This window comes from Hemitrygon akajei, chromosome 12 (genome assembly GCF_048418815.1).
Source record: "Hemitrygon akajei chromosome 12, sHemAka1.3, whole genome shotgun sequence".
NCBI classification, from domain to species: domain Eukaryota; kingdom Metazoa; phylum Chordata; class Chondrichthyes; order Myliobatiformes; family Dasyatidae; genus Hemitrygon; species Hemitrygon akajei.
Window position 1 is genome coordinate 57,462,816 of NC_133135.1, and position 12,524 is coordinate 57,475,339.

At 39.7% G+C, this 12,524-nt stretch overlaps 1 protein-coding gene across 4 annotated transcripts in view; it reads right to left on the reverse strand.

Moving 5' to 3' along the window:
• pde4ba (phosphodiesterase 4B, cAMP-specific a) overlaps positions 1 to 12,524 on the reverse strand; it is a 579,805-nt gene that overhangs the window by 114,779 nt on the left and 452,502 nt on the right. For all 4 annotated transcript variants that reach the window (XM_073063172.1, XM_073063171.1, XM_073063170.1 and 1 more), the window contains one exon: positions 3,877 to 3,926. In XM_073063172.1, coding sequence (XP_072919273.1) covers positions 3,877 to 3,926 — 50 coding nt within the window. The remainder of the gene's footprint in view (positions 1 to 3,876; positions 3,927 to 12,524) is intronic.

Here is a 12,524-nt window from a genome sequence, read left to right on the forward strand (position 1 = left end):
ATCGCCAAAGTTACTTATCAGGTATTAATGGCTCTGGGTGTCAATGGACATATTTGTTCAGCAGCATTTCTCTGCTTTAAGGTTTCCATTGGCTACAAAAGTGGCCATAACAACAGATGCAGCCAATCAAAATACAGCATTTTGAAAATTGCTCTAATCGAAATAGATATTAGAATCCCCTTAGAAGCTCTTGTAGAGTGAAAATTGATTATGCCATAATAAGATTGAAAATAAATGGCAATTAAAGCTGGTTATGAAATGATTTTTTTCTGAAGTTAAGAGAAAGAGCATAAATCAATTCCTCCTCAGCATGAATTTATGTGAGCTCAAACTAATTAAATCAATGGTAGAGATGATTGTCTTTGCTTTGGATCCACAAACAAAGGCCTTGTCTTTTTTATCAGCAGACAAGGAAAACAAAATTCAGATTATATAAATCATTATTTACCTGTGAAATACTAATTTCACAATTTTTAATTTGTGTTAGGATCTATTTCACCACTTTTTCAACTCAAAGTTATTTATGTTGACCACACTTTGCCACACTTAAATGATTCCAGAATGTCAAATAACTCTACAAGCACCATCCTGCCATCCAGCAGCAGGTGACTAAAACTACAAAATAAAACAGTCACATACGCTAAAACTGGTTGCACAAGCTTTGACAAATGGCAATGTGGTGAACTACATATACCTGTCTGGACACGCCCCCCCTGCTGACTGCTCCTGTGGCTCCTCCCACAGACCCCGGTATAAAGGCGATTGGAGACACAGACCCTTCCTCAGTCTCCAGGATGTTGTGTGATGGTCACTTGCTGCTTGTGCTTTCTTCCAGCCAATAAAAGCCTACCTTAACCCACGTCTCAGAGTTATTGATGGTGCATCAGGCAACTACTCAGAAATAGACATGATATTTCTGGCACGTTATTAACAAATGTATTACAATGTGGACAAGACAAGATCATATCAAATGGGTTGCTTGATGCTTTCCATGATTGCTCAAGGGGCTGTCACTTCAACTTGACTGCCTACAGTTTTAAAAAATCCAGTTATCCTTTTTGCCAATGAAACTTAAAAATAGATTATACCTTTTTAAAGAAAGAAGTCATAGGAACCATTTGAAAATTGATCAAAGCCTTAATATTTGATCAGTGGCTGAACAAACACTAATATTTTCTGATAGTGCATTAGGTGGTGAGCAGTGAGAGATCCTGTTTCTCTAATTCACATGGGGCGAGGAGGAGATGCCTTGCAGTACAGGTTGGGGTTGGGGAGGCAATGTAAAAATACTACAGAGCATGTCCACTTTGACAGTTCACCATAAGAACATGGATACAGTGCAGAAAACAATCCAACAACTTCATACAAACTGTCACAGTGAACTTAACTTCAAATAGCTTCTCCTACCAGCTGTGTTATTAGTATCATCCAACTGCACTGCATTATCATGTACCACAAATCTCTATTGCTTGGTGCTCAACCATACAATTCATGCAGTTGTTAACCTTCTCATACACAGGATTGTTGCAAGCCTCACACAACCTGCAGGCAGCTACTCAGCCCTTTCAGCCATATTACCTAAACATGTTGCATACTGATGACCAGGTATTTCTCCCCCTGTCTGCTGCTGTACCTCAGTCTCCAGTTAACCAACTCTGAGCTGAAGATCAGTGAATTGCAAACATTTACTGGAGGCATGCTTACATGAGACTGGATTACATCATCTGTCCAGGTGGTACAACCTTTATTTAAACGTATTCTATTTATTCAATTATTAATGTTTGTATCCAATCAACTTAGAAGTTTTTAAAGTTTTTAATTGTTAAAAGCTTGTATGAAGTTAGATTTATCAACTTGGCTTAGTCTCATCATCCTTGTGCTGCAGTCCTGATGCAGAGTTTTGACTCAAAACATCAACATGCTTGAATTCAACATCTATTGTTCCTTGCAAGTGGTGTCACAGTGTCATAAAGAGAGCTTTTGGTACATTGGTCTTCATCACTAAGTATGAGAACAGGAATTGTGATGTTATGTTGAAGTTGATTAAGATGTTGGTGAGGCCTAATTTGGAGTACTGTTGTGCAGTTCTGGTCACCTACCCTAAGGAAAGGTGTCAATAAGATTGAATGAGTCCAGGGAAAATTTACATGGATGTTGACAGGACATGAGGACCTGAGTTGTAGGGAAAGGTTGAATAGGTTAAGACTTTGTTCACTACAGCTAGAAGAATGAGGGCAGATTTAATACAGGTAAATAAAATTATGAGTGGTACAGATAGGATAAATGTAAACAGTATTTTTCTACTGAGGTTGATGAGACTAGGGTTAAGAGTGAAAGGTGAAACATTTACGGGGGATTCAAGGGGAATATTTTTCACTCCCAGGTTGGTGTGAGTTTGGAATGAATTGCCAGTGGAAGTGGTGGATGTGGGTTCAATTTCAAATTTAAGAGAAATTTGGATAAGTATATAGACGGGAGGGAATGGAGAGCTATGGTTTGGGTGGAGGTCAACAGGACTAGGGGGAATAATAACCTGGCAAGGACTAGATGGGCCAAAGGGCCTGTTTCTGTGCTATAGTGTTCTATGACTCTGCAGATTTTCAACCACAAACATCAGAATCAGAATCAGGCTTTCTTTAAAAACTCGACCGCTCTTCTCCCTTTATGGAGAAAATGTACTGTTTTTTTTAAATTCAGATGTCTCACTGTGCTTCAACAGGTAAATTGGCATCAACAACTAAGTTGGCATCTGATGAAGGTAGAGCTATAGATATAGTGTACTGTAAATGGATTTCAACTATATAGGATCCTGGTCAGGCCCCACTTGGAGTACTGTGCTCAGTTCTGGTCACCTCACTACAGGAAGGATGTGGAAACTATAGAAAGGGTGCAGAGGAGATCTACAAGGATGTTGCCTGGATTGGGGAGCATGCCTTATGAGAATTGTTGAGTGAACTCGGTCTTTTCTCCTTGGAGTGGTGGAGGATGAGAGGTAACCTGATAGAGGTGTATAAGATGATAAGAGGCATTGATCGTGTGGATAGTCAGAGGCTGAAATGGCTAACACGAGACGGCACAGTTTTAAGGCCTTGGAAGTAGGTACAGAGGAGATGTTGGGGTAAGTTCATTACGCAGAGAGTGGTGAGTACATGGAATGGGCTGAGGCAGATACGATAGGGTGTTTTAAGAGACTCCTGGATAGGCACACGGAGCTTAGAAAAATAGAGGGCTATGGGTAACACTAGGTAATTTCTAAAATAAGTACATGTTCTGCACGGCATCGTGGGCCAAAGGGCCTGTATTGTGCTGTAGGTTTTCTATGTTTCTAAAACCAGCCTCCCCCTTCATGGACAATGCCAGCATTTCTCACTGCTTTGGGAAAGCACTGCACTTTCTTTGTAACTGAAACACTTTATTCTGCTTTCTGTCTTTATTTTCCCTTGTTCTACCGCAATGCACTGCTGTAATGAATTTATCTGTATGAATGGTGTGCAGGACTAGTTTTTCACTGTACATTGGTACACGTGAAAATAATAAACCAATTTACCAAATTACAACTGCAGCCAATTTTCTGCTCAAGCAATAATACTTAGCTTACCTGACAATTTCATCTCTGAAGTTATACAAGAACTCTATAAGTAAGGCAAGAAAATGGATTTTATCATTTTCCAGCCAAACTAATGAACAAAATGCTAAATGCGAACAACACAATGTTAGACTCAAGAAAATAGTTATGTAAAATCAGCATTGTGTCTAAAAGGAGGAGGTTTGGAGTAGATGTCACACCAGTGGACATGGTTGAACAGTATACACAGAGACAAGAATCAAATACACTCATCTGAGTTTGCATGTCATTTCTAAGAAAGAATTTGGTACCTGTCAGACTGATTCTTGTAAGGGGTGGTTGACTTGTGGCTGGAGATCTTCTATGGAAACAAAAGGAGAAAAATTAGACCATAGCCTAATTGCATACCTTGCTGCAATAGAAGAACTTGAAAACATAATAGATGGTTAATAAATTCCGATTAAAACAAATAATAAAAATGACAAACAGGAAAAACTAGTTTTATACCAAACTATCCATAGATACTCTTCTATTGTTTTCTAAAGTCTTATTCCCGAAGTATGATTACAGGACAAAAGAATTTCTTTCACTTTAGTCATGTAGCAACACTATAAAGCACTTTCCGAGCAGGTACCCCACCTTTGAGTTGCAAAATAAAATACCTGAATAATGGAAAATTGAAATAACTAAATTCTGACTCTAGCCCTAGAGCAGTTAAAGAAAAGTCAGCTGATTCCCCTGGCACAGAGATGCAGAACAACTTTTCCACCCAGAGAGTGGTGGATATGTGGAATGCTCTGCCCCAGAAGGCAGTGGAGGCCAAGTCTCTGGATGCATTCAAGAGAGAGTTAGATAGAGCTCTTATAGATAGCGGGGTCAAGGGATATGGGGAGAGGGTAGGAAAGGGGTACTGATTGTGTATGATCAGCCATGATCACAGTGAATGGCGGTGCTGGCTAGAAGGGCCGAATGCCCTACTCCTGCACCAACTGTCTATTGTCTATTGTCTATTGCTTTCAGTCAAACTATCAATAAATTTGACGTAAATTGGGAATGGGATGATTCATGCAAAGTAGGTTTCCATGGATTTGGAAACTAGACCTGGGATTCAGTTACTAATCATGGGAATCCCAGAATGCCCAAATACCTTCATTTCATCAAATCCATATTGGCTGCACAGAGGAACAATACAGCTTTCCACTTGGCCACCCTCTCTCTAGAGTCTGGCAAATTAGTTCCTTTTAGATATTTATCCAGTTGCCTTTAAAATGCTGCAGATTTTATTTGGAGATACAGCACGGTAACAGAGCCCAATGAGCATGTACCACCCGCTGTGGTCACACCGCTGTGACTAATTAACCCTCTAGCCCAGACACCTTTGGAACATGAGAGTAAAACAGAGTATGCAATGAGAAACCCACGCAGCCACGAGAAGAACATACAAGCTCCTTACAAACAGCAGTGGAATTGAGCCTGGGTTGCTAGTGTTGTGAGAGAGTAATGCTAACTTCCTTTGTGGCCCTACCTCCACAACTACCCCTGACACTGCACTCCAGACTCCACATGCTATGGGAAGTTCTCCCTCAGGCTATTTTCAATTCTTTTGCCAAGTACTTCCATTTTGTCCTCTCAATCCATTCACAATACTTTCTGACAACATTTCATTGGGCTGTGGGAAGTAACCCCCATGGTCACATGCAACTTCCATACAGGCAGCACAGAAGCCATCACTGAACTGGGGTTGCAGGGACCTATGAGGCAGAAATGCTGCAGGCTGAACCACTGTGCCATCCAATGGGAACAGTTTTCTTTTATCTACTCCGTCTGAACCCTTCATGAATTAAAATACATTATCAGATTTCCTCACAACTATCTCTGTTATAAGAACAGTTCCAGCTTTAGCAGTGTATTCACAAAGCTGAAGCTCCTGACAGAATTCTGACAGGATCAGACTTTTGACCTCCCTTGACAGCTGCTGTACTGAAATACAGCTTCCAGGGTTGGCAGCAAAGACCTAGCAGTTCTGCAAATTGATGAATGCTATTGCATTAGGAAAGAAAATAATAGGGATAGCAATGTTCTGAATACAAGAATAGGGCTGGATTTTTATGGGACTTCGGCCTAAAATAAAGCTAGTTCCTTGACCTTCCTGTCTCCAGCTGTAAATGCACTGCAAACCACAGATTATCTTCATCAAATTTTCTCCCATCTCACTTCTTGTATGAACATACAACAGCTTTCTGGTTTATACACCGCAATCACATTGCACTGATGATGCAACCTTTCATAGCAAAGCTTTGTACTACTCTTTCTTTCTCTTTGATCAAGTCTTTTGCATTTTCTGTCTTCAGTCTCTACCTTCCCCATTCTACTCAAAATTATAAGAATTTTTGGCTGACCCCCACCCCCCAACACGAGCCTCCATAAGCAATAGGTCCTTCTTTGCCATCTCTGACATCTTCACATTCCTCCTTCACCATTTCAAAGGAACTATTCCGTTCACCATACTCTGCTTTACACCCAGGTCACCACAAACATTCCCAACCATTTTCAAGTGCAACTCAAGAGATGCAAACCTTTCACTTTCTCCATTTCCACCCTGCTGAGTTTCACTCATGTTATGTTCTGTAACTTCAAAACATTAAAGCTAATTCAAAGGAAGACACTGGACTCTGAAATGTGAATCTAGCTTCGTGTTTACTTTAAGTGAGGCATGCATATCTCACATGGTAGTGCCATGATGTATGCAGTTCACATATTTTTACAAATAACCATAATGAATTATATAAACCACGAATGCTTTATCAAACAATATGCTTATAAGATTACTCAAATATTACTGAAATATTCCTCCCTATTTAGCTATAAGTTCCATCTCAACTATATGCACAGTACACTATATAATACAACTACTATATACAGACATCCACAGCATAGTGAATCTTGAAATTGTTCCATTCAGCCCAAAAATTTAATTGCTGCAGAGGATTTCTCACTCTTGTGGAATAATGTCTTTCCTGATCAGGGGAGTCCCTTTGTTTAGCAGGTGAGAATTGTGACTGTGAAACAATCCCAGGTTCTGGGCCTGCTTCATGGTGGTTGTAGGAGTTGACTCTGAGACTGCAGGAACAGTTCTGATAGATCTGGACACCTTTCTTCTTCCTTTTTCTTTTTCTAGTTTGTTCATCTTGATCTTGGAAAGATCCTTTTGATTCACTAGAATATTCTCTTATTAATCCTACTGCTACCTTTATGATCTGATCTGTCCTCTTGGTTTCCTCAATCACAACATCACCTGATGAATCCCCTGTTTTTGTATCTCCATTGACTTCTTTCTTTTGGGCCTTCCATTCATTCAGCTGAGCTCTGGTCTTTGCATCTACTTTTACAAGCAGCTTTTTCTTTCCTATTTGAAGTTCATGCAGTCATCTTAGATTTTTAATCTCAAAAGCCAAATGTTTGCAACTTTCCTGAAACTCCTTGAACTCCTTTTGCAAGTAACCGTCTGAATAACATATCAGAAGTTTTTTAGAATTTTTGCCTACAAAAACTGCTGTAGCCGGACCTCTGCTTCTGTCACTTTCTTGATTCCTCTGAGCAGCATGGTCCTTCCTTAATCTAATATGCTTTCCAACCAGAGGCACAGCAGTTGGAACTAACACCCATTGGCCCTCTGCTGGGCCATGGTTCATTTTATACAGCATGGAGACAGTTTTGCTATTATCCAGTGTCTTCCTTAATTCACTTTCAGTTGGCTTCATTGCAGGGAATGTGGCACACAAAGGGCAGATGAATCCCCAAGCAAGATGTAGTTGTCTCAGCCAATCATGCCTATACAATGCTGTTTATACCACATGTGTACTGTATGGCCTACAGTATAATAAGGGACTACTTTATGTTGTAGGGTCATGTTGTTGCATGCGCTATTAAGCGCATATTGATCTGTACGTGTGTGCCGAGTTAGGTTTCTGCCAGTAAAGAACCACGAAACTTAGCTCCCGTCTCCAGCATTTTTATTAATAGCACTGTTGTGTAACCAGGCCACATACACAACAACGTGCAAGCAAAACTGGCACTTGTTTCTCATTGGTTATTTCATTTGCTTCAAAATACAGTTCAATTAGATCAGTATGCATATTCTAGTTACCTTTTTGTGAAATCAAGCACATCAATTTGTCTGATGTAGCCATCCATTTCTGCTCTTTTTTTTAATGAATATCACCTTATACTCACTCTTAAAAAACTCATGAATTATTCCATTTTCTGATTTTTTAAAATACTTGATCGTGTCTTTGCTTCCGAAGAATATGCGTTACACTGCTTTTTTTTAACTCACCTGCCTCTACGCGTGCTGGGCTGCGTTCTTTACCCTCCGTTCTGTTCTTCTCCACTCTTTTATTAGTTTGGGCATCTCGCTGTGCTTCAACAGGTTGGTAGTTGTCTCGGGTTTGTTTTAATATTACCCCATTGCCACTGTTACAGTTTGTAACTTCAAAACATTTAGCTAATTCAAAGGAAGACACAGGAGACCAAATTGTGAGCCTACCTTTGCATTTGCCTTCAATGTGGTTGCGTGATAATGTGTACAATTCACTTATTTTTTCATATAACTACTCTGAATTATATAGACAACAAAGAATGCTTAATCTAACAATATATTTACAAGATTACTCAAATATTACTGAAATATTAACTACACAACACATACTTTACAGGTAAAGCAAACATTTATATTAATTTCATCCAGTTTTTGCTTCCACCATAGTCTCTACACTTTGGAGATCAAATGCCTTCTGGGTGTCTAGTTACAGGAATACCTGTTTCAGTCAGAAGCATATCCCAAGACTCTGCTCATCTCCTGTTTGAATAATCCCATCCAATTCCCATTCTGGCTGTTCCAATCAAACTCAAGAAGCAGCATGCTGCCAACACTTATTGCAATGACCTGTCTGGGACAGCATGCCATGTGATTTCGCAGAAATAAGGCTCAGGACACATTGGATGCCATTGTGAACATCTGGGTCTCTCCACACTTAAGGAGTACTTAAGTAAAATTATGGTAAGAAAATAATTATTAACTTTGATTAAATTTAATCATGAGGAACATATAATCATTAAGTTAAATCATAAAATCTTTTAGCCAGAGACAATACCGACGATAACTCTTCTGGTGAAGGAATCACAAGAGGCATAATCTTAAAGGTCATTTAAAATGGAAAACAATTAGGACTTTTCCTCAAAACAAGTACTGGAAATTTAGAATTTGTACCAAAAGATTGCACTTGATGGGTTGAAATGTAATTTTGACAACTAAGATGGGCAAATTTAAATGAAGTGTCTCAAAAAAATCAAGTAAATAATACTGAGACACATCAGCTACAATCTGACTTAATTACTGAATAAGGTCAAAAGCTGGATGGTTTACATACATTCTTATGTTTAACTGAAACAAGGTTAGTCAGAGGCAATTTCAATTAATGTGATTATAAGTGTGATGATAAACAAAAAACACTATGATATAGGAACAAGGGTGAGGGAGAAAGGTTCATTTAATCTAATATTTCCAGGAACCATCATTGCAGCTACTGGATTACACTGGTCCAGGTGCCACCTTTTACGCTCAGCAGCATATAGCAGTTACTGGTATGGCTGGTTCGGGTTCCTCTCAGGTTTCTTACAAGTGGTGAAGTTTCTTGATTGAAATAGCAAAGGGATGGACGAACAAGTTCTATGACATTTCCTACATCTGCTTTTAGTAGGATGGGAATATATTGAATTGAATTGAATTGAATGATCTTTATTGTCATTATACATAGGTACAAAGAAACTCTGCTTGGCTTCCTCTCAGGTAATCAAACAAAGTGGTAGATAAAACAAGACAGTAATAGAAAAACGGTATTAAATAGTTAAGTAGCAGAAAATAAGTTGCAGCAGCACCAGAATGTCACAGTAATGCACAAAGTGCCGTTAGTGCAAGTATTTGAGTCCTTGTGTGTGCTCACAGTTTCAGTCATTGTTCTGTGGGAGCATAGTGATGGAGGCCACGGCTCTGGGGTAGAAGCTGTTCCTCAGTCTATTTGTTCTGGCTTTTAGTGTCCTGAACCTTTTGCTGGACAGCCGCATGTCAAACAGGGGGTGGCTGGGGTGTGTGGTGTCTCTGGTTGTGCTGATTGCTTTCCTCCTGAGTCTGCTGGAATAGACGGTGTCCAGTCCTGGGAGCTCCATCCTGACAATTCGCTGGGCCGCCTTCACCACGCGATGCAGGTCTTGTCACTCAGCGGCTGTGCAGCTGGCATACCACACTGTGGCGCTGTTGGTCAGGATGGTTTCAGTTGTGCTTCTGTGGAAGTTAAGCAACAGCTTTTGTGGGAGTTTGGCCTGTTTCAGCTTTCTGAGGAAGAAGAGTCTTTGTTGTGCCTTTTTTACAAGCAGCGAGGTGTTGGTGGTCCATGTCAGCTGTTTTGACAATGTAACTCCAAGGAGCTTTAGTTTTTCCACACTTTCCACTACCTCTCCATGTATATGGAGGGGGGTGTGTACTCTGTCCTTTGATCTCCTGAAGTCAATGATCATCTCTTTTGTTTTAGAAGTGTTAAGGACCAGGTCGTTGTCCTTGCACCACTCCGTCAGATGATCCACCTCAAGCCTGTAGGCTGTTTCATCCTCATCCGAGATCAGGCCAACCACTGTGGTATCATCCGCAAATTTAATTATGGAGTTGGAGGTGTAGATGGGGGTGCAGTCATGTGTGAAGAGTGTGTAGAGCATAAGGCTCAGCAACAGCCCTGCGAGGTGCCTGTTTTTAAGATGAGGGTGGTAGAGGTGTGCTTACCAACTCTGACTTGCTGTGGTCAGTCTTTGAGTAAGTCCATGACCCATGAGCACAAGGACCAAGGCCAAGAGTGTTCAGTTTGCTGACCAGTTTATGGGGGATGACTGTGTTAAATGCAGAACTGAAGTCCACAAATAACATCCTCACGTAAGTGTTCAGTTCCTCTAAGTGATATCACATGAACTTACCCATCATGCCATCCTGGATTTAGTCACCTGGATTTTCTTGGAGGTAAATCCAATCAGACACCTGTGCAGGACTCACGAAGGTCTAATTGTTGTGCATTTAATATTTCAGCTATTTTAAGTAATTTTGTAAATATGTTGTTGATTAAGCATCCTTGTTTGTTGAAATAATTAATTACGAGTTATATGTAAAAATACGTTAATTGTAAACAACATCACGCTACCATGTGATACACGCGCACTTTGCTTAAAGCAAACTTGAAGTTACGCTGGTATATCAGATTCCCCACTTTTTCTTAGAACTAATTTAAAGTTTTGAAGTTACAAGCACAACATTGATGACCAGGTATTTTAAAATGAACCCGAGACAGTTACCAACCTGTTAAAGTGGAGCGAGATGTTTGAAATAAAATAAAAGACAACAGGAACATCAGAGAATAAAAAAGACACCCCAGCACTTGGAGAGCTGGTCAAGTTTAAAACAGAAGCAGCCAACACATGTTCTTTGGAAGGGAAGATATGACTTTTTTAAAGGCAGGAAATGGAAGAGTTCAGAGTACATAAGTTGTGAGTACCGGGTGATACTAATCATTAAAAAAAAACACAAAATGGCTAGTTACATCGGAAAGATTGACGAGTTTGACTACATTATGAGTAATTGGCTTTTGTATACTGAACTATTGGAACAGTATTTTGAAGCAAATGAAATAACTGACAAGAAACGAGTACTAATTCTGTCAGGTGGATCAGGCTTAAAGGCATATAGTTTGCTTTGAAGTTTGGCTGTTCCAATCAAACCTGCAAAAATGAGCTCTGCTGTCTTGATCTCTATAATTTTGCCACTTTGCCCTTTAATCCTAGTGAAGGAATGTCGTATAGACTCAAACTTTAACTAACGAAACCTGTCGATCAATCTGTTTCCATGCCTCTAGCGATCACTGGATGAGTACTTGAGTTGTCAGCTTCTCCGAGGTAGCACCCACTTTAAAACTGTGGGTGGACCTTTGTAAACAACTCACATGAGTTTGATGTAATTTATCTTCTTTATTTTCTTTGTGAATGAAAATATACTTCCTAATCCTCCAATTTCTAAATAATTTATAAGGCATTAGCAGAATTTACAAATTATACATTCATGAAATATGGAAATTGAACAGCACTGAAATGGCAAAGAGTTTTGTTATGGAGGGGTGGTTGTTAAAATGTTGCTGGTGAAGATTTTTTTTTCTCTTTTTTTTTTGGGCTGCAACCATGCAAGTTGATATGGTTTTTAAGAAGGCGTACGGTGTGATGGCCTTCATTAGTCAGAGGACTGAGCTGACGAGTCATCTCTGTGCAATCTCTGCCATCCATCGATAATTGCTGCAGCTGCACATTGTGGCAATTTTTGATGGAAGGCAGAGGTTGAGCATTTCATAGATAAAATTAGAATAGATTTATATTTTGTTTGTCTGAAACTATGAAAGGAAGAGTCTTGGACATTTAAGGAACCAAAGTTCCTTAAGAAGATAGTACCAAAGTGAAAAAAGCCCAAAAAAATCAGAATTATGGAAAATTTTTCATGGGTGATTTATATATATATAGAACATAGAACATTATAGGCTCCTCGGCCCACTATGTTGTGCCAACATTTTAACATGCTCTCAGGTCAATCTAACCATTCCCTCCTATATAGCCCTCCATTTTTTTATGGTGCCTATCTAAGAGTTTATTAAGTGCCCTTAATGTATCTGCTTCTCTCACCATCCTGGCTGGGCATTTCCCTATTTTATTTACTTTTGAGACACTGTGTGGTATAGGCCTTTCTAGTCATGCCACCCAGCAATCCCCTGATTTAATTGGAGCCTAATCACGGGATAATTTATAATGACTAATTAACCTACACACCAGTACATCTTTGGACCGTCGGAGGAAACCGGAGCACCAGTAGGAAACCCACGAG